The sequence below is a fragment of the Poromitra crassiceps genome (genome assembly GCF_964638095.1).
Source record: "Poromitra crassiceps genome assembly, chromosome: 18".
Lineage (NCBI taxonomy): Eukaryota > Metazoa > Chordata > Actinopteri > Beryciformes > Melamphaidae > Poromitra > Poromitra crassiceps.
In genome coordinates, this window is record NC_139636.1 from 23,497,676 (window position 1) to 23,525,348 (window position 27,673).

The window sequence follows — 27,673 nt, forward strand, 5'->3', positions numbered from 1 at the left end:
CACACACAAATGCTGCATCAGGTATCAATGGGTTAATGAAACATTTTGGCGAGATATCTGGCTATTGTTTGTCTCTGGAGGGGCTGTAATCTCGGTACCAGTGGGGTAAATTAATGATTGACTGTGGCACAGAGCTGAAGCAAGGTGCAGTAGGGAAGGGCCGCTGTTGTTCCTGTCTGAGCAGGGCAAATATGTAAACAGGGAGGGGCCAACATTTCACTGTGTCAGTCTCTTACAGTACGACCGACCCTCCAGAACCTCTCAAGGTTACGCAACAAAAACAAACATGCTCACAAAGAAATACATTACATTCAACAACCACATTGGTCTTTTTATTTGTAAAAAAAAAAAAAAAAATCCATTTCAAACATCTGCCTGTATACAACACAAAAGCAAATATTAAAGGGATAGTTCTGAGTTTTTGATGTGGGGTTGTATGAGGTACTTTGTGTACTACATGCAGTAGAATGTAGCTGGCGTGGGCACCCAGTTTGGATAAATGGAGACCGGCCATGTCAGGCAAGTAGAGCTGTCTGCTGAATGTGAACAGCAAAAATGTGTGTAAAAAAAAGAAGACAGAAATAAAAAATGCTTCCATACTGCTCACCTGGCCTAATCCAAGTCTCCACAAGCCCTGAGATGCCAACTTCTTCTACTTCTTTGAGCAACGTGGCTACAGTGGACATTTCCGCTAAAAACAGGGAGTATGTCTTTTTTTTAAATGTCTTTTCAAGTCAACTTGGCATCTCAGTGCTTGTGGAGACTTGTATTACGCCAGGTGAGCAGTAGAGGCATTTTATGTGCTTTCCCCCCCGTTTTTAAGTTTTTTTCTCTCATGAACTTGTTCACACTCAGCAGACAGCTCTACTACTTGCCTGATGTGGCCGGTCTCCATTTCTCCAAACTGGGACGCCGGCTGCATTGTACTGCATGTAGTACCTCATACAACCCCACATAAAAAAATCTGAACTACCCCTTTAAAAACATTTGTTTGGTATGTTGGTATGTTTGGTATCCTTTTACAGACTATGGTTTGGTAATGGTATGTTTCAAAACAACATACCACACATGGTTATCATTTGCGCTCATGTGTGGTAATATTTGCAATGCACAGAATCTGAATTAGGATGACTTTATTGGTTTTCTATGAATATTTTACAAGTTTAACATAAAAAAATAATTACTGTACTACAGTAGCAATGTCTAAAGGAAAATAGGAATGAGGTCCAAATTTGCACTATTGCTTTTTAGAAATGACCATTTATACACACACACACACACACACACACACACAGACACGCACACGCACACACATACAAAAGAAATATTGTAGAATGCTGTGAAAATGAAGGAAGGGCTGCTTTCACCTGTTTCTTGACTTTATACATGACATTTCTTACAGTTGACGAACAGCAGTTACTATAATGGCATGTTATAGAAAAATATACTGACATAATGGTATCAGAGTTACGTTTGACAAAATTATTTGAAATGTCAAACATGAGCATTTGTGGATAACAGGATAGAGATTGTAAAATTCTGAGAAGCACAAGCTATCTACAAAAATTGACTTTGTTCAGCTTTAGAAGCACAACCATTACACCAAGACTTCTTAATCTTCATCTACATTTCAGTAGTCTTTATTTCTACACATCCATCTATGTATACATTCAATTATAACTCTGTTATAATTCTGACGCTTATACAGTAAAGAAGATGGTGAACATATTTATCTATAAAAAATTATAATAGAAAGTACTCAATATATAACATTTCATCCAAATTACTTTGTAAAAGACAAGGCAACATTTATACACAAAAAAGTCAACCATGCACTGGTTTATAATGAACAGGAGCAAGGCACACTCTGCGTCTCAGACAGCCACATTAGTACTGCACTGGATGCATTCACGCTGAAAATGAGGTGCAACCGTGAGAAGACGAGGCACAAAGTCTCCACCTTATCACCCGTGTACAAAACAGACCCCCTTTACACCTAGCATTCAAATGTGTTTTGGGTGATCACATTGCAACGGGGTAGTGCTTGACCACATGAAAGTACAGGTGCAAATGCAACCAAGACACATTGAGGAGGGACTGTGATCCAATCGGCCAAACCAGCTTCGGAGACATTGTGACCACACTGAACGCAAGTGTAAATCCAAATGCGTCACCGCTGTTTCTCTGCTGCCCTACGCTATGGAGCTTGCCTGATCCAATCGCAACCGGATCTCAATGTGGACGCTGGAGACACATACCAGGTGTAAATGTTATCAGGTTCATGTGGTCAAGCACTATCTGATTGCAATCACCCAAAGCACATTTTAATGCCAGTAAATCGAGTCATTGTCTTCTCTGAAACTGCCTCAGTATGGCAGTCAGAGAGAAAATAAGAGGCAAGAACAACTGGTTAATGCAGTTTCAGTTCATACACTGCTCTAAGAGAGAGAAAGAGAGAAATCCCTGATTCCATACTAAACATACAGTACAGTGTTCAAACAAAGAGAGTAAAAGTGTTAAGGTGCACACATTTGCATTCTATAAAGTCCAACAACAGTCACTACACTGGATCCATATTTCTAGTGACTTGCAATGCACTGATGTCCATCCAGTTCTGTAATGCGTACGAAGTAGCAAAGTACTTTTCCATTTGGTAGGTCCTCGATCACGTATGTGTCCATATACTTATCCAAAAGTATGGCAGATACAAAAAAATAATTAGATTGTCATATCCGCAAAATCTGGTCTTGTAAATCCTTTCTGTAAAACAAAAAAGCAAAATGGATACTTGTTATATACCACATTGTATGAACCTACAAAATAAACAAGCGCAAATTCGCAATAGCTGCGACCAGATATGCGCATTTCTGAAATGCACATATTGTGGACCAACTAACTGACAGGGTTAGGGTTATAGGGACTTATAGAGCTACTGGTCGCAGGTAAAAAGGATTGATTTATGGCAGTAATTGTACAGTATTGAGGACAAAAGCTATATTAATCCTGTCAGTCATTGTCAGCAACGGCTTTACTCTGAGTTGTATTTCTACTTATGAAAACTGGAGTGACCTCTGGACCCATGGCACAATCTAAGTACATGCAGACGATTTTGATCATTTTTACGTAATCCAATGTTGAAATAACACATTTTCCCCCCACATGTAAATAGTTTTTGTAACCTCACTAAGGCACAGCAGGTACCAGAGTATTATATTTAAAACCATGTAGCAGAAGCGTACATTAAAAGCATTTTTTGTTCTGTCGGGGCTTGCTCATTAGGAAATAATGTGAAGACCGCACCCTTGGGAGGGGCAAGTCTGAAACCACTAAACCTACCTAACCCTGCCCAAGAGGTAGATGTGCATGAGTCATGAGTCAGGGTGTGGTGTGGTGTGTGTGTGTGTGTGTGTGTGTGTGTGTGTGTGTGTGTGTGTGTGTGTATGTGTGTTGACAGTACTATGATTTATGTATGTATTAGTTATGAATTATTATGTGAACACAGATATTGATGTATTGTTTTGAACATGAACCACCCAATCCTCAAGGGAATTGCCGAGAGGAGGAATGTCAATGTCAACACTTTTGCTCGCTCGCTGGCTTTGTTACACGCACACCTGAACCCATGTAAGAATGAGGGTGGGGCATTTACAATGAAAATAAAGTTTTCCGGCTTTACTGCGACTGGGATGTGAATGTACATGTGAGAGAAATTCAAGAATTGAAGTTGAAAGATGAGAGAAAACAGTCCTGCTACTTATTGCTAATGCTAACAAAACCAATGGCAAAAATGAGCCTAGGAATCGAGCGCACATAGCATGCGAGATTTCTAGTTTAAACATGCGAGCGTGTGATTTGATAGTCAGGTATACAGAATTAGATTTTTTTTTTTTTGGGTTTGAACATTTATATTTTGATAGACACTCAGTACCTGACTAGACATGATTTAAGCTGTGATATATTTTAGTTTATTTATTTTTTTGGTTGCTCAATAACAATTCAGCATTGTTATACTATTGCCAACCATATACAGTAGCACTCCTTTTTGGTATCTTCTCGAGTCCCTTACCTGTTTGTACTCTTTGTGCAACTTCTTGTACTGGAACATGTTGCAGAGAACTGTGGCTGCTGCTCTGGCTGCCTTCGACTTCCCAGGACTAGAAGAGACACATTGAAGGTGAACACTTGGCACAAATAACCTCCTCTGTAGTCTGACTCCCTGGAAGCAGGCTGCGGGGATAAGCTCTGCCATTGGCTCTGACCATTTCAGTCGGAGCGAAGGGAAATCCCTTTCCGCTGCGTTTCGCTCTCAAATGCCTCCACCACTATGAAAGAACAACAACGCTAGCTATCAAGTTAGCAAACTACATGCTGAAAATTGCAAGTTTTGATGAAGATTTGGATTGTAACGGCGTTGTGTAGGTGGTACTTGCAGCAACCCATGTTAAGGGCTTGTCCAGGGGTGGATTCGAACTGCCGACCCTCGGCTTGGGAGTCCGACATGTTAACCGCAACGCCAAGAGAGCTAGCTCCCTTGGTGGAGCTGATTAACATGCCTTTATACCTGGGGAGTGAGTTTAACCAATCCACTCCAAACTCGGGACTCACGAGGAATCCGCGCTGATTCAACTCGGTTACACAATAAAGCAGGGCTGCTTGGTACTGTACTTTCGGTGGATGGTTGTAAAGATAACAGAGCCTTTTTCCCCCCACTATACCAGAGGGAGAGTAAGAGGAGCCAGACCAGCGCAGGAGAGAGTCGGACAGGCGAGACTACCTCTTCTGAGATAACGGGTTGAAACACGCCGTCCAAACATTCATCTTTTTTACTTTTTTTTGTGAACTACAGGGTGAGATATAACATTGAATAATACAAACATCTGTATCAATGTATTATCAAAGTAGCAGAAGTGCAGGTATGCGTCATTTTCACCTCCAATCTGCCATTTTAAAGACCACTTACTTAGTGTCATGGGAGTTCTTGATGCCAACCAGCTTGGGCAGGCCATCGAAGAAGGTGATATCTCTGGCAGCGATGGAGCTGCTAGTCACCAGGTTGTTGAGGATACCACAGATGTTGACCACCACCTCACTGGACGGGTCCTTCTGGCGGCCATCGCTGGGCAGCTTGGTCACCAGGTTGTTCACTACTTTTGTGGCTAAAGAAACAAATAAGTAGTGTTAAGATGATAAGCTTCATATGGTGTTATTGCTCTGTACACTTGATCCAGTATGGGGCCATTCAAACTAATGGCAGTGAGTTATGGACTAGGGCTGTCACTTTTTCCCAAAATAAAGTTCGAACGAACTTTAATTGCCCGAAATTCGTTTGAATATATTCGAAGTTTTTTGGTTAATTAAAAAAAAAAAAAAAAAAATCCAGTCCAGGCCACCGGGCATCAGCCCGACGTGTTAAGGTGCTCTTATACTCGAGCAAAGCTCCGTGGGGGTGGGGCCCCGCGAGTCTCCGTGAGTCACCGTGTAGACCTCGCGCTGGGGGTGATGCCATTATACTCAGAAAGTGATCAGCATGTATTGTACAATGGTGAGAACAGCCCGTGAAAAGTCGCAATGAAACTCTGTGCAGTACTGAGTGCGCTTTCACTCTCAAACGACCGCACATCAGCACATGAAGGACTCACCAAACTTGTTTTTACTGAAAGCCGTTTTTACTTCTCAGCCCTGATAGCCTACTACTCTGTGCTGCTTTTAATCTCTCTCAATAATGCTCTCAACACAACACATTTACTTGGTGAAATGACTAAAAACGAACAGTTGCAAATCTAAGTTTATAGCCTACCACATGGGTCAAGAAATGTGGCGAAAACACAGCTCAGTGTTCAGGGTTCAGTGGCTCGAAAGCGGACATGTTTGGAGAGAAGCCGTGCGCTGCTCGCGCTGTGAGGAAAAAAATGTCGCACCGCGACAGCAGTTGGTTAATTTTGGTTCATTAAAAAAAAAAAAAAAAAAAAAAATCGAACAGTCAATTTACATATCGAACACGAACCCCTCCCCCACATTCGAAGTTGCATTCGAATTTCGAATGAAAAGTGACAGCCCTATTATGGACTGATCATCCTTGTGGGGGGTGTAGTCCACATGCCCTCCTCAATCACAAGTCATATTTATGCATAAGAAGGTGAGAGACGTGAAGGACTGACCCATGTCATTCTTATCCTTGGCGTGGCGGGACAGATTTCGGAGGAAGCCGGTGAGGGAGCGCAGCTCCAGGTCGTTGTTGGTTCGAAGTAGATCCAGCAACACTGGCAGCATGTGTTCCTGCTCCAAAGCCACCCGACTCAGCACTGACGCCCACTAAAGGAACAAGTCAAGTCACAGCTGCAATTATCACAAAGAAATGTCTCATACAGAGAAAACAACCGACAGAGAAAACAGCAGAGCGTAGTAAAGAAAAAGGAGAGAGAGAAGGGGAAAAAAGGAGGTGAAGAGTGGTGCTTACCCTCTTGTCTCCGGCGGTGATGTTCTGCAGAGCCCCAGCAGCAGCCTCGCGGGTGGTGAAGTTGATCTCGCACTGATGCAGCACACGGTTGTACATCTGCACGATCTGCGGGTGCCACAGCCACTCCACTCCCTTCGGCACACGAGCCACCTCAGTGAAAGTGGCGAGATCCTGGTTCTTCCTCTGGAAGGGCAAGAAAGGCGCAAGGAAGACGGTGTTGAGATCGACTTTTCAGCGCACTAATGTCGGTAAAGGTAAAGCTCGCGTGTGCTTACATTTTTTGCTTTCCTGCTCTTAGGTGTGAAGCAACCAATGGCTTCTCCTTTCCCTGTGGCCTGAGCTCTGGTTGGTCCTTCCAGACGGAGCATGGCAGATGGCGGCATCTCACTGTACAGCTGGTAGGAGAGGTTCCTCAAGACACACACTGCATTCTCCACCCCCTGAGAACACAAACACACAAGCGCTCAGAATGATGAGAAGTGCGAGGCAGCTGGACTCGCACGAGACCAGGAGATCACGATCACATGACACATCCATCTTGCCACGCTCCGATCTATTGGTTTGAATCCAATCAGCGTCCTCTGAGGCAGCTAGGGGCGGGCTTTAGGTGTGACGCCAGCGAGAAGTGAGCCTGTGATAGATGGTGATAGACAGATGGTTCATCCAGTCACCTGCCAGGTATTTTTTGAAAGTGCTGCAATTTTTAAAACAGTTTCCTGAGCGAGTTCCCAGATGGTTATGGGAAACAAACCATCTGGCAGTGTCAGGTTACATCCGGGGCGGGTAGTTAGATTCCCTGCCTACCAACACGAGGGTCGCGGGTTCCAGCCCCCGTGCTACCTCTGGTTTAGTTGGGCGTCCATACAGGCGCAATTGGCCGTGTCTCCGGGTGGGAAGCGAGATTAAGGGTATGAGTCCTGGTCGCTGCACTAGTGCCTCATCTGGTTGGTCGGGGGGCCTGTTAATGGGGAGGTGAACTGGGGGGGGAGGTGAACTGGCGGGGATAGCATGATCATCCCACGCATTACATCCTGCCGGTGAAACCCCTCGCTGTCAGGTGAAAAGAAGCAGCTGGCGACTGCACGTGTATCGGGGGTGGGGGGAGTCTGAATAAACATCCAGAATTCGGAGATTAAAGTAAAAATTCTGACTTTATTCTCAGAACTCAATTGTTATTCCCGTGTCAGTCAGTCTCACCTTGTCCTCTGCCTTGCTGTCTTCAAGGGAGCGATTGATGTAGCCCACCAGAGCGTCCACCAGTCCATGGGTTTCCCTCATCTGCTGACGGGTCTTCTCATTCACGGAGCTCAGATTCCTGCGGGGCACACAGAGGTTAGAGAGCTGCTATTTCCATTAAAGCCAGCGGGGAGGAAAGTGGTCACAGGAGAGATAGCAGACGTAGGTGAAAACGTGTGAGGCATAAATTGCAATCCATAGTGATAGGACACACCTGAGGCATCCAGTGGTGTTGTAGAAGATGTCTGCCTCGGAGGGGCTCTGCTGGATGACCTCAGAGTCTCCGCTGCCCGACAGAGGGATGAGGATTCTCTCCGTCAGCTCGGGAAGGGTCTCCCTGCCCAGCTTCTCCTTCAGGTTGTCTTTGGATGAAAGGTTCCACAGGATGCCTACACAAATACACACCAGGGGGAGCGTCAGCAAAACTGCTTCCACCGTTTCTTAAAAGCAACCTGGCTCGGGACTTTGGAGGTTTTTGAGGGCTGCAAAGCAAAAACGATTGAGGACAGCAGCTGCTAAAGCCTAGATTATTGTGGAATCACTGTAGCCACACATGAAAGCCTTGTAACACAAAGTTGGCTGGTTCTCATGTTTTTAACTGTAACTGAAAGATCACATGGTCCTGTATGGCTTGAGCAAATTATAAAACAATTTCAACACCCATGGGATAAACTAAAAAATGACTAAGAGCTAAAAGCAAAGCTAATTTGATTAGTTCCTGAAAAGTTGACATTTTGGAAATACCAGGTTTTCATCCTACAGTGACAACATACAGTGACAACATACAGTGACGACGAGACCACTGTGTCAGCGTTGGGTAAATGACTCAGACTGTGCGCAGCTGTTCTAATTCCTTGAGCATGTCATGCAGAGCAGACATGAGCCTCTGAGTGTTGTTCAGACAGATCAGACAGACAGCTCAAGTTGTAACAGAGAGAGAGTGACAAGGCCTGAAGTCATAAAAGGGAGCGGCAAAGAAACTGTAGGTCCACAGGCCCAGACAACTCCCACACCCTGCCTTCTCCTCCTCCTCTTCACACACCCATCAGAAACAGAACAGCAGCTCCGCCTCTTAAGACTCATTTACACTTACTGGAAAGAGTCGCTCAACACAGGGCCGCCGACAATAAATAAAGTGTCGCTCATGTTGCTGCATTTATGCTTCAGTGAACTCAGCTCAACGGTCACGTGGCACTCGAAACGCTATTCACCTTATGTAGCCCCACCCACTTGACCCAGTTGTGTTATGACTTCCTGTTCAAAACACCGTCTGTTTTACCTGGTCACTAGTACCAAAGAGCGTGGAAGGAAAGAGACGACACTCCGGCTATTTTTGGAAACAGAATGCGCCTCGCAGTGGTCAGCTGCGGTAGCGCTGGCCCCTATAATCAGCCTCTCTAAACAGTAACTCAACGGGAGTTGAACCTCGGGTCCTTTTCATTAGGTATTTATCTTGAAAAAACTAAACAAAGAAAAAACTAATCAAGATTTGCAGTACGCCCGGAAAAGATGTGAATCCCCAAAGTTTAGAGTGTTCTCCCATTGAGTTACTGTTTAGAGAGGCTGATTATAGGGGCCAGCGCTACCGCAGCTGACCACTGCGAGCCTGTGCGAGGTTCTTTTGGCGCTGTCACGCTTCCAAAAATAAAAAATGGCGGAGGCTGCTGGGCGCTGATGTTGCAATGGGGCAATATGGAGCTGTCATTTCTTTCCATAAAAGTTCTTTGCTAGTACTGTACTGTCACAGGAAGTGTAAACACAATAGGAAGTAACTGGCGGACCCCTGTGTTGGAACATCAGGTGAATAGAGAACTTGTGCAGACAGCCAAGAGAGGGAATGCTGTGTGCTGGTTTGTTTATGTCTAGCTTGACATCGCTGGACCAATTCCCAAAGCAAATTAAACATGAGCTCACAGATTCGTCAGGTTCCCAGGCACTGGCAGGCAGTAATAAAATCTCGACAGTGAAACCACGTCGGACATAGCCTAAGGCAGATTGCAACATAACCGGTTAACAAACTACCACGCTGTCACTGCAAGAACTCACTTCCTCTCTCTCTGGGAAGTTGGTCACCGTGTTCCTTGTGATTTTCACAAAGTCATACATCCAGGACAGGCCGATAAAAATAGCGGGGACACGTTTTCATATTCACTTCAATTCGTAAGGTTAGTCTGATGTCACGCGAGCAAAGAAGGCAGGAAAGGACCCGGAACTGGGGGTCACTCGCCATTCCAAACAATGAACGCGGATGTGAATTTTGTAAATAAACAAGACTACGTGGTCTGAGCTTCGGTTTTTAGCCCGAATATTAGAAAAGACCCCACTGATTCATAACAGGTCTAAAGTCATGTTATAGCAGTTGGGCACACCTTATGAATACAGCAAAAAACAAAACACGGAAGTCAACCATACGTGCTCTTCTATCTAGCCAATCATGCCAATGGCACTTGCGCGACACTATGTGACGTAGTCAGCGTCAGCGACACTACAAATTTCACTTGGTAGGAGACACTACTCGGCGACACTTGAAAGTGTCAACAAAGACCTCATTTCTGTCGGAGACGGTTTCAAAAGTGTCGACAGACCAAGTATAAATTGGGCTTTACGCTGTGTGTACTCACACACACTACCCACCATTGACTGTGTTTATACAGAATTGTGTGTCCGTTGTCACCATTGTGTGTGTGTGTGTGTGTGTGTGTGTGTGTGTAGTATTGCAATGTATAATCTAGTAAAATGTGTAGTACAGTATGTATATGATGTATGTAACCTATGTTTTGTGTAGATATACTGTACAGTATGATGTAGTATATGACTGTGATGATGCTATGTAAAGCCATTTGAGACATGCTTGTGATAAGTGGCTATAAACATAACTGAACTGAACCATTTTCAAGAAGTAATTTTGCATGTTTGAAAGTATTAATAAGATTTGAATTTTGTCTCATTATTAAAAATAGTTGGGGGGGGGGGGGGGCTGAGGCCTGAGGCTGAGGAGATTTGCAGGGCTGCTAATTTTGTATAATGACTTGATGAACTCATGAACTTGTATGATTGCTAAAGAGTGAGACGGCTCTGCCAAATGGAGAAAAAACTTGAAGCAGATATGTACGTTGGAAGTTAACCAGAAAAACTAGCGTTTAGGTACAGTATAAAACAGAAACTCCAAAAGATCCAACGCTGGCTCCTGTTTCTCATCCACTATCTTCTCTAAATGTCTGAATATAATGTTCCATCCATTCTCCTCTCATCTTGTTTTGTGTGAAATAATGACATCATTTCAGAGGCTACCGTTTGCTCTACGAATTTCAAGGACTCTACTGACAGTAAGTGTGCCAACTGCCAGGCTTGTGCCGCATCCAAGTACTGTAAGTAATGATTTGCATAGTTTGTATCTGGGTTAACACTCAGCAAGCTGTCAGCTCCACAGTCCAAGATGAACTCTGCTTAAAGGAGAACTTCACCGAAAAACAACGCTGATTTATTTTGCACATGATCTCATCTGAAAACTGTAAACAGTTTAGCAGCCATTCATTTAGTTTGACAGTTATTGAGAATTGAGTTGATTTGAGTTAATGCTACATTCGTTTATGGCCGGAGGTGGTAAGTGGCAAGTGGAAAACGCATCATCATCTCTGACCTACTGTATGTGCGCTTGAGTTTCAAGACTTCAAGTTGCAAAACCATGGATGCTGACAGAATACCAACGCACAGCGGAGGTGATCTGATCAGCCTGAAGTGTTGTTATTTCCAATAATCACAAGCTCACTGTACATTATTATACATGGCTACCTACTAAATAAATCAATTATTTGAAACTAAATATAACCACAACAACGATTTTATTTATTTGAAAACGATTTTATTGCTTCCACCCAAAAAATAGTCCCGTTTCCTGCTTGCCAGCGCTGCATTACAGTTAACTTGACACACCTGGAAACAATTAAGGCGGATTTACTAACCAGCACTTGGACATGCTGCTACATGTAACACAGCAGCCAGGTAGAAACAACAACATAACGTTACCTGGATTCGTCCGAGATGTTTCGAACGAAGAAAGCAATATTATCAAAGAGAGAGGCGTTTGGTAGGCTAACGTTACCTTGCCATTTATAACAGACTGTTGTTGCTAGCTAACGTTTGCCACAGGGCGTCACAATGAGCTTGTTAAATTGACTGGACTCCATTGCCTTGTGCGCATTGATATGACTGACGTGGCCTGTGTGCATGTCACCGGTCTGATATTCCTCGCAGCGGTGTGTTATCCAGAAATAACAAACCGCTGAATGCCGTGATTGACCAATCAGAATCACCAAGCATTCAACCAGGCCGTGGAATCATTCTCAATAACTGTCATTCTAAATGAATCCCCGCAAAACTGTTTAGAGTTTTCGGATATGTGTGAGATCATGTGCAAAATAAATGAACATTGCATTTCGGTGAAGTTCTCCTTTAATAGTGAGGTCCTTTTTTAAAGGGAGTGACAGAGGCGTACCAGTGATGTTCTTGCGGAGCTCGTCGTCAGGCTCCTTCAGTGCCTCGACCAGCTGTGCGATGCCGCCCTCCTCGATCAGAGCCACCTTGTTGTCCATGTTCTCGTAGATGAGGTTGCGTGTGGCACCGGTGGCGTAACGCTGCACCTCCTGGTTGTCGCAGTTGAACAGCTTCACCAGGTCACTGATGCCCTTGTTGCGACGCACCTTAAAATTAAGCAGCAGGCAAAGTTCTTAGGCAGTTTGTTTTAATAGCTTTGCTGACTATCCTCTCCTATAATGAGGCGATTAAAGGTAATGATTTCCATCAAAACTACAATGAAACGATGAAAAGTCATCTCACACATCTCTAAGCATCTGCATTGTAATCCATCGAAGAACTCTGGGCATTAAACCAACAACAATAACCTCAGAGCTGAAAATAATGACAAGACTGAACAAGCTGAAGCATCTGGGTCAAAACATAAATGAAATATGTGTCACCTCAGATATGATTTTTGGCTTTACACAGTGAAACTTTCAGGAAACTAGTTGCAGGTTGCAAATAGCATGAAACAGAATTTTCATGCAACTTGACACAATCAAGTCTCATGAAACAGCCAGCTAGATTGGTAATGCTATATTGTTTTTCATTTTCGCTCTCTTGCTACAGTAGATTACTGTATCAATTGGGGAGTGTCATTCATTCATTGTAACTTGCATCTTTGTATCTTATTTTGTATTGTTCTCTAGCTGGATAATATCAATTCAGATGTGTTGTATCAGGTTTTCTTCTGCCACTTTCTTTCATTATGGCTGTCCCAGAGAATAGGAAGAGAGCCATCAGTGCATTAATAGCCTACTTATCAGCATTTTGATTGGCTGTTGCATGTAACTAGTTTCACAAAGTTGAGAGTTTTGCAACTGTTGCAGCTGAGTTTCAGACAAGTTTCAAGTGCGTTGCAGAGGGCTTTAGACCATGCAACTCATTTGCTACTTAGTTTCACCTCAGTTTCAACCAACTAAAGTTGCGTAAAAGTTTTACCGTGTAAAGCCAGCCTTATGTCTGCCATCTGACACCTATACGGCTCAAAGTCCAGATATGTTTACAGCGATGATAAAATTGTGCAACTCTGAGAATCCCACTGAAATCTACATTTGAGGGACAACAATTCCTGGCTGAGTTGCAGACAGACAGAGGACAAACAAGAGGAATTCTGACCACAAATCCAATCTGTCTCAAGTACCTCCTGTTTGGCATCATTGTTGTTGTAACACTCATGTTGAATATAGGCGGCTCCCAGGACCTGCAGGTTAGGGTCAGAGTCTCTCAGGTACTGCACTGCCGTGGACATGTCCAAGCTGTTGATCCTGTCAAAGCAGCAAATGAGCAAATTAAACCAAGGTATTTAAAATGTCAGTGATTTTATTTGACCTGCTACTATAAATATGTCTTTTGGATATTTCGATAAACATAGTCTCAGTAGCCACTGTAATTAATCATAGATGATTTGCTTCTGGTAAACAAAATTCACTTGACAGAAATTCTTCCATTTGACACTGCAGTGGCCTCTAATCTGCTTCTCTGACCACAAGCTTGTGTGTGTGTGTGTGTGTGTGTGTGTGTGTGTGTGTGTGTGTGTGTGTGTGTGTGTGTGTGTGTGTGTGTGTGTGTGTGTGTGTGTGTGTGTGCGTGTGCGTGTGTTTGTGTGTGTGTGTGTGTGTGAAAAAGCAAGGCCTGAAACTGCCACACCCAAACCAGTCCTGCCAGTACAGAGCCACCTCCCACTCCACAGCTCTTGGGCTGTTCTCATCGTGCACTCCCTCCCTGACACATGAATGCTGTGACACCACTTGCCAAGAATACTGCAATCACTGGAATTTCAGTCTAGGTCATAAAAATACCTTTAACTGGGTCAAAGGAAACAGTGGAGTCTGAATATAGACACTCACTGAGGTACATGTTTTTCATTTACTATATTCTGAGAGGAACTTGGGATAGAAAATGATGTTTCCATTTTAGATTGTCCAGTATTACAGGTCACAGAGAAAAGGGAGATTCTGGTGTGCATGTATCACCTGACATTACAAACCTATAAATAGTGTGAGAACATTTGATATTATTAGTGCTGCAAATTAAAACATGATAGTTGACACTTTGTTATAGTCATGTAAGCTTCTCACCCGCTCAGGTTGCCCATGCTAGCCCCCGACTCCATCTGCCCATCGAAGACGTCCATGCCCTTGCCCACACTCTGCATGCTCTTGATAGACATGGCGCGGGACAGGGTGCCCGGGCGCTGCATCATTAGGTTTCCCTGGGAACCGGCCGAAACCATTCCACCTCCGATGAAGCCCCCTCCTCCGCCCCCTCCTCCGCCCCCATAGCTGCTGCCACCAGAGGACATCTGCTGCTGCAGGGTGCCCGTCCCAGACATGGAGCCCATACTCATACGGTTGTTCCGGTTGTTAATCCTGCTGATGGTGCGGAAGGCTGGGCCTTTGAAGGAATGTTGCGACTGGACCATCTGGGCCATCTCTCCCTCTCCTCCGATCATCCCTCCACCGCGGGAAAGAGTGCCACTGAGGGATCGGCGCATGGTGGAGGGCATGGAGGTCATGGTGCCCCCTCCTTGCCTCATTGGGCCGGCGGAGTTGTAGCTGTTCATTGTGGACGCTTGGACGTTTTGGACATACTGGCGGTTGAAGGTGGCCTCCCGGTCAGAGACCATGCTGCCGCCATCACTGCCATCCATCATCCAGGCGTTCGCCTGAGTCGGCTGTTGGCGCATGGAGTGCAGAGAGATGACGTCCGCGTCGACTCGGCCCATGGGGCCGGACATGATGTTCATTTGCTGCCTGGTGCTCCCCTGGTAGCCCCCCAGGCGCATATCATCATGTTGGTACATTCTGCCGCCACCGCCACCGCCACCTCCTCCTCCACCGCCACCTCCACCTCCGACACTCAACCTCTGGAGCTGACCCAGATCCACCGCCGACCGGGAGGTGTAGCCACCGGAGCTCTGAGACATGCGTGGAGCCTGGGGCAGAGAGGAGAGGTGATTCTTACATTGAAATGGGTGTGCAGAGTTTACAGTGTACCGTCTGTGTGGGTGGATCAAACACAACTGTTGAGGCATTCTACAGTATGTGACTTTCACAAAAATGGTTTGAATCTGTGGCGATGACAATTATTTATAATGACAACATCAACATAATGGTTCCTGTGAAAATCTCTTCTCCAATCAAGTTCAGAAGCATTCTTGTGGCATCTCTTGCATGTCAGACATTTCCTCATTAGGCGGCTCACTGATGGGAAGACATCATGGGAGGACAAGACAGTAATGTGGATTTGAATGCAGCCAGTGCCGTCCTGTTGAACTACTAAAATGGAGGAATCTAGAGGGTGGACTTGAAGCCCTGAGCTGGTCTCATCACAGCCTACTGTGAAATACCACACATGCTGAGCAGGTCAGTGACAAACTACTACCGGGATATCTGACACGTTGGATGATCAGCTGAATATTTCCAGGCTATGTGTCAATACATGCTGACATAGGGAGATACAGTAAGTTGAAGTGCATACTACATACCATGACTTGTCTGGAGGCTGTGTACATTTGGGACTTGGAGGTGAAGCCTGGGTTGTAGGTCTGGTACTTCATTGTTGAAGAACCACCATACTCTGGAATTAAAGAATGCAATAATAGGTCAAGCAGTCAAAGCCTAGGGGTAGCTCTCCTCTAGTTAAACAGGATAATCATAATAATTTAATCTGCACAACACGTACAATCATTTGCATGAAATGCATTAATTTTGAATACAGAATCAACAACCAGGTTTCCTGTTGCACTGAACAAGATACCAACACAGGCTGTCATTGCAATACCCGATCAGTCACAAAGCATGACCTCACTGGTTATCCTACACCCGGGCAACAGAACGGTTGGTAGCATCATGTACATGTAGCCACTCGCCTGGCTTTCTTTTTTTCACTCAAATTTTTATTCGTTTTTCACATAGGTATGAACAAAATATAGCAGCCGCACATCGGCCTCAATACAAAAAAACAACAACCTTCAAACCAAAACTGACACATATAACCAAAAAGAAAATCACATTAAGTGTCCAGATATATTCTTTCATTCATACATTCATTCAGTTACTTTAATTATGCGTTCATTTAGTCGATGCCCTGACTCACATAAATGTTCCATTTTATCCACTTCTTTTCAAAAACATCCTCTTTGACTCTCAAAAGATATGTAAGTTTCTCCATAGAAAAGATCTCTCGAACAATTTCCAACCACTGCCCCTGTTTTGGGGTGTCTGCGTTTAGCCAGTTTCTGGTAATAGCCTTCTTACTAGCTGCGAGTAAGACTTTGGTCAAGTAGAGGTCCTCTCTCGTCACAACATGTTCGATGTTACCAAGATACATCACAGTACATGTATTTGGGATGGCATAGCCCAAAATATGTTTAATCTCAACATTGACACTTCCCCAATAGCGCTTTTGGCTTTGGCTTTCTGAATCAAGTGTGTGACCGTTGCTCTCTTAGCAGAATAGAGGGTGACGTCAGAGGCATGCAGTGAGTCTGATAGCACTAAGCACAGGCATGTCTGTGTTAGGAGGCCTGAGCCATATACAGGTCATTGACACTAATATCTAAACCGGCTGAAAGCAGAACATGTCAGACAAGAGTGAAACCATCTTTGCTGTCTGTATGAAACTATCTCTTACAAGCACAAGCGATGTAATTACATAAGCTGTTTTTAAAATGGTAAGAGAAAGAGCAACCAAAAGAGTTGCTTGCACTTGTTGTTTGTTGAACTCTTGAAGCCCTGCCAAATCTTTGTTATTTCAAAGTCAACTAATTATGAGATCAATTATTTGTTGCTCCGTTAACTTTCACTAGCAGTGATCGTCAACGGGAAAGAAAGCTGATAGCGGCCAATTACTGAGGACCTTAAAAAAAACCTTTGAAAGTGGTGAAAGGGGGCTAGATCGGTGAGCGATAAGACAGTAGATTGCCTAACACACTGTTTACTTTGAGTGACCTAAAACTAAAAGAGTCCAAGCTGATCCAGTCAGACACATCTAACTTCAAACTGACTATTCCCTCGCCTTGAGTGAGACCAAACACTGATCTATGAAGCATAAAAATAAACTATTGTTGTAAGACTGCAAATACATGTGCCAAGAGTAATAACAACATAATGTGATGAAACTTTAAAAACCCCAATAAAAGTGTACGTGTGTTTAATCATGTGTATTCATGTGTGTTCATGTGTGTCTGTGTTCCAGGGCTGGGTATCGGTATGACCGAATTAACCCAATTCCTATCAATCGAATTCCTATCAACTATGTTGACATGGCAATACATTTATTGAATCTTGAATCTTGAACCCAGCCAGTACCAACTAGTATTGAAACTTCTTCTTCAAACAATACCTGCATTCATTCCTTTTTGTACACAGATCTAGAAAACAAACGTTTTTGCTCGCAGCCAATCACCGCAAGCGTTGTAATGATTTAATGCGTGTGATTGGCCTACTACCACAGCAGCTATATAACCCATACAGTCTGTGGTGGTGTAGTCGAGTGGAGTGTATGTGATGGAGTTGGCGGCTAAAAAAACACAGAAGTGAATTAAGTACTTTGTTGGTATCGCTATCATTTCAGAATCAGAATCAGAATCCGAAAAAAGACTATTGATCCCCGAGGGGGAAAGTACTAGTACTAGTGAGTACTACAGTTACTTTTCTTCTCGTTTCTTCTTCTTCTTCTTTTGCCTTAGTGTGTTCCCATGTAAGAAGAGGAAGGGAGGGATGACCTGGCTTCATGCTTGGTTAGAACTGTATGGGGGACTCACTGACACAAACCGGTCGGTATAGTAACAGTGAGAGAGACACTTCCCTGGCCCGGCCCCAGCACCATCCTGACTACACCCAAACCCTGCACACACCAAGGTACACCTGCCACTCAACAGGCTTTACGAGACATAAAACACACCCTCCACTGATGAAGCTGATCCTTTTTTTTATTGGCCAATCCAGGTTATCCAACCTGAGAAATGAGCGGTTGACATAAAGCTAACACTTCATACACTCTTTGTCAATATTTTTTCCCTTTTCTTTGCTCTCATTTTCTGTTATGACTTGTCCGTCTATGGCCGCCGGTTAGTCACTCTCATGAGGGCAGAGTTGCAGCCGTCAGCGTTTGAACACTGAGGGGAGGCAGGCAGTCCTCCTCGCAAAGCCCTCTGGATGTTTTCCTCATCTGTGAACCGGCTCCATGCTCATGCATTGTTAATGTGCCCTTCGAAAGCCACAAAACACTGCTCGGTGACACTATCTGCCCGTATTGTTATCTTCTCCCTCTTATACAGTACACAGTCCCAAAGGAAGATGGCATGAGGACAGATTTGAATGATTATTTGCTTTCCTCCCAACAATGCCCAGAGCAAAGGGCACACACAGCGAGCCTGTTTACAGTGCGGCCATGTTCTGACTAAAGGCGTTTCGTGGAAGAGAGGTAAAGAAAAGATTGCTTAGATGTTGACCCTCTAGCAGATGTGTTGCAGCATGTTGCTCCTCTCTCAGTAAAAATGTAAGGTGATAAAGTACGGTTAGGTCTGTCCCAGGGCCGCAGGTGGTGCTGCTGGCGCCTCAGGTAAACACTTGAACTAGAAGAGTGAGAAAAGGGCCCCTCTTTAGAGGTGCTAAAGGCCTTAACTCATGCTGCTCAGCCAGTTCCCTGTAGTTTTGCTCGAAGGAAATACAAGCAGTGTGCGACTGTCTGCGTTCATCAAACAGCGCGGACAACACAACAAACAGGAAGGGCGAGCTTAAAAGGAGACACCTCAGTGAAATGTCAGCACTGTGTGGTATGAGCAAAGTTCACGACCTCATCAGGCGTCTAATGCATCATAAGACAAGATAGCATGCTGCCCACAGGCAATCAGTACATTTTGATACTTTGATCGTTTTATTAACCGCATGAAATCCTCAGAGGTGTGGTAGCAGCCCAGTCGAGTAAGCTAATTCCAAACACACCAGGAAGCTTAATGTCCCCTGCAGGCGTCTTACCACTGCTTACGTAACAAACCCACCTAGACGTGACTGCGTGCCAACTAAAGAGACCATTGACGGCAGTCATTTCACTGAGCCATGTCTTTCAACAACAGGCATCACAAAGAGCTGGTTCTCACACACTGTCATTTGTCTGGTCTCCCTTGAACCCTCACCTCGTGCAGCTGACTAAGACCTGAAACCCGATCTGACAGAAAGAGGCTTTCACCCGCGCCGGCTATCTGGGAGTTGATGAAAGCGACGCTTGTTTGGGCCTGTTACACATTAAGCCTTTTCATGAGCAGGTAGGTAGGTCATTGTTGTGGCTTCAGGTTCATTCTGCAGATCTGCTGTGATGAATGGACAAACTCCCTCTAAAGTCTCTAGCCTATTCAGCAGTGGGGACGGACAAGCCAACCAGCATGGAAAGTCACAAGTCACACACAGATACTCAAGAGGCTCAAGAAGGTCTACACAGGAATGCTGCATGAACAAGCTCCCACAGGACTGTACTGTACATAAGCTTATACAACACTGATGGACATGCATGCACCACATACACACGCATCCCCCCCCCCCCCACACACACACACACACACACACAAGGAGGGAGGTACAGGCTACTCCAGTGCTCCCCTAAGTCAGGTGTTGGGACCTGCCTTGGGGGGGGGGGGGGGGGAGGGCAACATGAAGAGTGTGGAATTATAAGGTGCTATATGTCCGGTAATCAAAATGTTGTTATCCACATATTCCTGAACTTTGAATGTTATATATATATATATATATGTATATATATATATATATATATATATATATATATATATATATATATATATACATATATAAATAATAATACAACCTTACCCCTTACCAGTTGGGATGTCAAATTAAATTATATTTCCATAAATAATTATTTCCATTTCCATTTCCATGAAAAATTCCAAGCTCAGGAGAATGACAGCTCTGATTAGTTTCACACTTCATCCACTTACAATATAGGCAGCTGGCCAGTTCAGTGCCACCATCATGGCATATATCCAACAAGATGGGACTGCCTCAGAGACATTATCAAATGGAGGTCTATGTGTATCTATCTGGGGGGCCTTTACATGAATATGTAATAATATAGCCTCAATATTATCATCTGTACATTAATACCGCGGATGACTTTATTTTATTTTATTAAAACTCAGACAAAGGGACATAAAGTAGGCCTATAACGCTTTGGAAAATGAAAAATAATTGTTGTGTGTTTACCTGATGTGGCGTACTGTCCGCTCGCTGCCCCGTTGTGTCGCGGCAGAGTGTGCTTCTCGGCCATTCTCATCTGTACCTGCTGCTGCACCCGGCGGGCCTTGGACAGCTCGTCCGACACCAAGCCCCCATTCCCGATCTGGAGCTCGGAGGGCAGCCCGTATGTGGTGTTGACCGAGTTGTTGGGCTGTAAAGCGGACAGAAACACGCTCTCTGAGGTTACAGCAGTCATTGCGAGAAGTTACAGTGGGACCCAACAAGCCGGCTATAGGTGGTCGGTCCCGAGTCGGGCGTCTATGAGTGGAGAAATGTCGCACTTTGTCGTGGAAGCTCACAGGAGAGTTGACGCTCTGAATGGAGAACCCGACGCCGCTCTCTAGGGGCGGCAGATCAACAAGAGGGTGGAGCCACTGAGACCAGGCTACCTGACGCAGGTGAGCTATCTATCGTCTTACACTTTTGCTGTAGGAAAATATATAATAATAATAATAATAATAATAATAATAATAATAATAATAATAATAATAATAATAATAATAATAATAATAATAATAAACAAATAAATAAATATATATACACACACATACCTACCTATCTGGCCAAAATATAATTTGAATATGGGATATTTTGCCAATGGGTCATAAGATGAAAAGTTAATGTGTCCAAAATAAACTCATTCATTGTACATAATATTAACTAGGCTACTAACTTCTGTTGAGTTGCATCCCATTGTTAACAATCCATGATAGAGAGAACTAAACCCCTGTCATCCCCTATAAACCATAATCTCATATTCATCTAGCCTACTGTACTGTATCTCCCCTTCATGACTGAAGTGGATTTAATGATTAATAAACGTGCAATTAGGTTCACTTGGTCAGCCTATAGAAAGAGCAGGTCATCCTCATGTTTGTCTCCAGTCACATTTTTCTTATAGACTTTGAAACAGGCTGTATGTAAACATATTCTGAACCCCCCCCCCCCCACACACACACACACACACACACACACACACAATATTGCAATATATAGATGTAATCACTAGACGATTACAGCTTATAACCTACCACCGGGGCCTAACTTTATGTTGTATAACAGTAAATGCAGTGGGGTTATTTTAGGTCTGTGAAAAGTATATTCCCAATCTTGTTTTTCACTATTATTTCACAGTTTGACATGTAATTAAGTTGACCGATTTTGCAAATGATGTGAATGGAGGTCTGTTACAAGGTGTGGTGCAGTTACTCTTTTATTAAGGTGGTGCCACACCTTAGTTTTATCTAGCTGGGTTTGTTTGTGCATAGCAACCATGAGTCAAAGCAATACATTGACGGTGAGAGTGAGTGTGAGGAAATGGAGTATCCATCTGTCTGGAATAAACTCCTCTATAACTCCTTTAAGCTATATTTCCTGGATCCCTGACTTTCTTCTTCTTCTTTTGTTTCAATGCGTTTGAACTAAAAATCATAGATGTTATTCAATCCCCTGAGGATAGCAGTGGGCTTCATTCCATGGTGCCATGGTGCCATTCATGCAGGGATTTCCCCACGCCCCACCCAAATCTGCTTACACTCTTCCACCAGTGTTACAGTAACGGTGAAGTAATTACCAAATCACAGACTTCAGTGTAGACCACAGTGCGTGTTTTTGCACATATCTTGTGCAATGAAAGATGAACTGTACACTACCGAATGTAATATATTCTGCAGAATGTAATATGCAGACTTTATAGTTACAAATTCCACATATTGTAGCATTTTCATCATTATTATTCTGACATCAAATAGTAATCTGTGACTGGGTGCTCACTTAGCCTATTGGATTCTGAATTGGCTTAATATTTCTGCACATTTCTATATTTCTACACAAGGCTGTAGGACCAAAGCTGGAAGTCTCATTTTCTGGTTATTCTGGCCAGCGTAACGCATCTTGTGATGTGATGTCACACTGATATGTCCCATAAAGTATTTGTTTTTTCATCTCTGTTAGATAATGGATGTTGTGGAAAATGAGCAGGATAACGCCCATGCAGGACCAAGCAGGATCCCAGAGGACCAATATGATGGAAATCCCCATAATTAGATCAGAGGGCCTCCGCCCACTGGTTACCCGATGCCTGGATAAAATGACTCCAGAGCAGTGGCATATGATCGCAGCTGGCACCGTCGACTGTGCCATGAGGCCTGCACTGGTTGACAGGTGCATGGAGAGGAGAGTTGTGGAGCTCTCCACCTCTATCCTGGATGCTAATAATGCCTTTGGGTTATAGCTACATCAGCAAGTATGGGGACATTTTGCCACTGTCTTAGGGGGTCCAGGAGCTCTTCTCCCACAGACTATATAGCTTCACAGACCTGAGGAACCCATCCTTGCCAGCCTCGGAGATTTGCTTCAGAAATGTTACGCTGATGCTCTTTAGTCTAGAGACAGTTCCGTTTGCACGGCAAGATCCGTGAGCTCAGTGGAACTGACCCAGTTGGTTGGGAACAAGGTGTCATAGAATGTGATCTCTGCCCTGTCTGTGGCCAACCAGACCCCTGTTTTGGGGGAATGAGGTGCCCGTGGTGTTTGTCAGTGGCTGCATCTCTTGAACCAGTGCTCTGCATGATATGGTAGGTCATGTTGCTACCATATGTGGGGAAAATAAAGAGCAGCTGCACACAGCAGTAGTGCCAGCAGGCCAACAGTGAAAACAACGTGAATGCTGAGGACAAAGCAGAGTCAAAGTCAGGGGAGGCCATGGAGAAATTGGCATCAGACAGCTTTGTCACCACCAAAGCTGTGAGTGGCATCCTTGTCAAGCGGGCCAGTGAGAGTAGTCTGGCTCAGTTAATAGCCTACTGCTAATAGAGCTGGCAGTGCAAAATCAGAGGCGTCATCTGCTGTGCTGCCATCCAGTATCTCTCTGTGTGCTGATGCTGCACTCCTGTTCAAATATTGTTCACATTGTTCAAACCATTAACAAAGACCTGCAGACTATTCCGGATCTGATGAGACAAAGACTGGAGGCAAGTTAATAGGTGATAACATTCTCCTGTTTACCTCCTGTTTCAGGTCAGTGCAGACTAAGCTGAAGGCCTTTTTTTGCCTCACAGTCCCCACATTCTCAAGAAATTCCTCTTATTGGCCACCAAAGTCTTAAAAGCAGGTTTTTCAACTTCGCCAAAAATGGCATATCTCAAATGGCGAGGAAACTGATCAATATCTGTGAGTGACATCAGCTTGACAACATGCAGATAAAGAAGGCCTAAAATGGAGCCATCTACACGGTTGGACTCTCTAATGAAGCAGGTTCAATACAAATAGTCAAAACTATAAGCAGAAGTATTCTGCGGAAATAATAAAATAATCAACAGTAAAAGCCATATACAATAAATAGACCTAATTACTGTATAGGGTTATATAAGCCCTAATAGGCTACTGCATTTTCAATACATGCGTAGAAATAGATCACTAAGAATCTTTTTTTTTCTATTGATAAAGTCAGTTTGGGGTGGTGACATACATTTTGTTTTATAACCAAAATGGGTATCAGCTAAAATAATACAGTATACAATAAATAATCTTGACTTACCATTAAGGCTGAGGGATTCTGCAGGTTCTCCTGTGATTAGTGCTGCTCTATTAACCGAGCGATCTGATCTGAAGGGATATTTGAAAGTAATGAAGTTATAGTCACACTCACTTGTCACCGCCCTGACAATTACAGCCGTTTCCTTGGATCCAGGTGTACACAGACAGACAGACAGTCAGACAGACAGACAGTCAGAGACGTAAAAGAAAGGGATGACTCAAAGAGGAAAGCATGAACCAAATTACACAACGCAAGGTGTGTGGAGGGAGGAGAAGTGTCTGACTGAGGGAGGACGAGTGAAGAGAACGAACACTTACTGTAGCCTCGCTGTTGCTCTTCTTGTGAGAAGGAAAGACTACGAGGCCAGACAAATGTTTACTACGTATTTTATTTTCTGTGTATTCATTTAGCGGTTTTCAAAGTGGGGGCGGGGGCCCCCTGGAGGGCCACCAGGGGGCAATATGGGGGCCTTAGCAAATGAATGGAAATACAAAAAAAAAAAAGTACGTGCGTGCGTGCGTGTGTGTGTACGTGTGTGCGTGTGCGTCAGAGGGCAGAGAAAGTCATTGAGAGGGAGTGAGAGAGTGAGTGACATCTCTACACTCCAGCTGCTGTGAGTCTGTGGATACGCTGAGAAACTGCTTAGGTAATCTATGAAGCATAATGGAATCAAATAAACTTTACTACAGTAAACAGCCCCAGGTTTCATCCAGAGATCCACCCAGCATGGATGGATGGCACCTACTATTGCATCACTTTTGACTCTTCATTTGCATTCATTTTACTAAGTTGGATTTCAGTGTGTTGGTCTTGGTAGCCTAGGTCATGGAAGAAACACAAAGTTGTTGAGTGAATGAGAAGAGCTGTTACAGAGAGGATAGATGAGATTTTTTTAATTTACTGTGTGGCATTTATTTTTGCTTAGCTTGAACTTGCACAAAATTGTTTTAGATTTGGTACAGGACCATAAATGTTACACAAACATTTAGCACCAAATGAGCATTTCTGTGTGTGTGTGTGTGTGTGTGTGTGTGTGTGTGTGTGTGTGTGTGTGTGTGTGTGTGTGTGTGTGTGTGTGTGTGTGTGTGTGTGTGTGTGTGTGATGAGAATGTAAACCTGGCAGAACAAACACATTTTAGGTGTGGCTCCTGCCATAAAAGCTGGTGGACAATGCCAAGGATGTACCAGCAGTGCCGTCAGATGACGTCTGACGTATTCCACATTGCGTGTTGCAATGGGAATGTGCTGATTGGGCTAGAGGCGTAGTGATATCACACTGCCCCCCTGTGGTGACATGAGGGATCCTTCTGCAAATATTGGTTGTTAGTTGTACACAGGGTTGGGGAGGGGAGTAATACAGTAGGCCTATTTAGAATACAGTATTTAAAATAGTTATATTTTGTAACTGTATTCCATTACAGTTAGGCCTACAGTTTAAATTGGTGGTATTCTGAATAGTTACTGTCCATGAAAATAGATTACTTAAGGGATTACTTTATTTGTTTTATTATTTGCTCTAAAATTCATATGAGGCACGCATTTCCCATAAACAGATACAAAACAAATCTACAATAATTCGCCACATACACCTGCCACACACAAGAGAATGGCAATGTCAGAGGAGAAACACAGCCAGAAAACTCTCAGAAATGCATTTTTGACATGGAACTATAAAGAACATTTTACTACTACAAACATGCAGAAGAAGAAGACATCCTAACAATTTCTCTGTGCTCTCTCCCGGCTCTCTCTCTTGAAAATACCTCTAAGCAAAGATTTTCTGTCAATATCAATGAGGTTTTGTCACAGCTCTTTGTGACTTCAAAACAAATATCTAGATTGTTATGGGGGATTTTGGGGGGCTTTGGTAAATAAATATGACAAAGCCCTTCCATTGTGTGGCAGTAAGTGTAAGCTAGTGACAGCATCATCATGTATCAGGCTCTGGCTCAGGGGCCGCTGAACCTGTGCCTGGTTGGCACGTTCAGTAATCCTGCCGTGTAAGCAATTGTTACATTCAGAGTGACCCAGACAAAGGGGCTCAGAAGTATTTCAAAAGTAAATCAAAATATTGATATTATGTTACTTAACTTCAATAATGGAATTTAATTGAATACTTTACAAATTACAATTGATGGCATGTATTCAGTAATCTGTAGTGGAATATGTTTTAAAACCCTCCCAACACTGGTTGTACGTGTGTCACAGGCATGGGCTGAGTCAAGTCCTAGACTAAAAAAAAAGAAATCACAATGGAGATTGTCGTTGGGAGGAAACTACACTTATTTTTGGACTTGGCTTAATCCACGTCTGGAATTCTCCAAAGCTTCCTGTTCTTATTAGGTGACTCCTTGCACTCTGTGTAGCGCACAATGACCCACCCAAAAAGCATAAGAGAGAAGACATAATTTATTAGCATTATTAAAACAGCTTGAGTATGAGGGGTCATCAATAAATTTAAGGAGGGGGATTCACAAGTTATTTGAGGCAGCATAACATTATGAGGAGAGGACAGTTCATTCGGCACTAAGAGACACACAGTGAAAGCAAAGTGATAATTAATTATCATTAAAGTAGAGCAGTACATTACCCTGGACAGCTGAAACCCTGCTGCTTAGTTAAATTATACAACACTGTAGGGAGGTACATTGCAAACAATTATACCGGGAACATATGAACTATCCTAATTGTTATTAACACGATGAGTATATGTACAATTTATACAACCGTAAAAAGAGCATTGAATTCAAAGACTTCAGAGAAATATTTCACAACATATATTAAAAAAAATACCCAAAAGAAGTATTGTATGAAACATACAGAATCGGAATTGCTGTGAAAGAAAGATGTGTGACACAATTGCATTTATTAGGATTAGCATTATAAAAAATAAAAAGTAAATTTGTATCTTCTAATCTATAATATGCGGAGGAATATCCATTGTGTTGTATTATAATCATAAGGAAGAGGAACTGCCACATAGAAACACATTATAAAAAGATGATGCCATCACACATCCATTGCTGCCCATTGGCTGGCTCTTAGTACACTGGGCTGTTGCGGATCCCACAGCAAAGCACCATGGTGAAGATCATCTCGAAGATCTAAATGGGAGAAAGAACAAGACAGCTTAATTTAATACGCATTTCAGCACCTGTCTTGTTATCACAGATAAAGCCCCTTTATGAGTTCAAGAATGAATCTCATAGGGTGACTGAACAGGCAGAGACTAATAAACTTTATTTGTATAGCACTTTTCAAAAACAAGTTTACAACATGTTTCACAGACATAAAAACATAAATCACACGGTGCAATTACAAATGAACATCAATCCCATCCTGGCTGGGAGTGTGGTAAGCCTTGCTGTGCAAACAATAGTGGGTGTGAAATATCTACATCTACATTTTCTACAGGCCTTTCCTTCACTCTGACACTCACCATGATGACTGCCACCGCCAAGGCAGCCAGGCCGATCAGGTAGAGCTTCTCAGAGAACAGCTCAATCAGCTTGTCGTGACAGCTCTGGGAGGGCAGGGAGAGAGAGAATAAAACCACTGCCAACCGGCATGAGAAGTGATAACTTTCTACTGTTCATGCGTAGTTACTGA

At 43.5% G+C, this 27,673-nt stretch overlaps 2 protein-coding genes across 3 annotated transcripts in view; both read right to left on the reverse strand.

The window, feature by feature from the left end:
- Positions 1–316: 316 nt before the first annotated feature.
- pkp3a (plakophilin 3a) lies at positions 317–24,112 on the reverse strand. Of its 2 annotated transcripts, XM_083654970.1 has the most exons (14): positions 24,065–24,112; positions 20,494–20,677; positions 15,759–15,850; positions 14,350–15,206; positions 13,413–13,536; positions 12,189–12,393; positions 7,908–8,082; positions 7,655–7,772; positions 6,733–6,897; positions 6,458–6,640; positions 6,159–6,312; positions 4,961–5,156; positions 4,067–4,154; positions 317–2,760 (listed from the first exon to the last, which is right to left on the reverse strand). In XM_083654970.1, exons 1-14 carry the CDS (start codon positions 24,065–24,067, stop codon positions 2,719–2,721), a joined length of 2,586 nt encoding a protein of 861 aa, XP_083511096.1. In that variant the 5' UTR covers positions 24,068–24,112; the 3' UTR covers positions 317–2,718. The 2 variants fall into 2 exon arrangements, with proteins under 2 accessions (XP_083511096.1, XP_083511095.1); XM_083654969.1 differs by lacking the exon at positions 24,065–24,112 and having other exon boundaries at positions 20,494–20,826.
- Positions 24,113–25,583: 1,471 nt separating this feature from the next.
- LOC310793304 (CD81 antigen-like) overlaps positions 25,584–27,673 on the reverse strand; it is a 13,138-nt gene continuing 11,048 nt past the window's right edge. Inside the window, exons 7-8 of the mRNA XM_083655100.1 lie at positions 27,504–27,587; positions 25,584–27,168 (exon numbers count right to left, since the gene is read on the reverse strand). Coding sequence (XP_083511226.1) covers positions 27,106–27,168; positions 27,504–27,587 — 147 coding nt within the window. The 3' untranslated portion in view covers positions 25,584–27,105. The remainder of the gene's footprint in view (positions 27,169–27,503; positions 27,588–27,673) is intronic.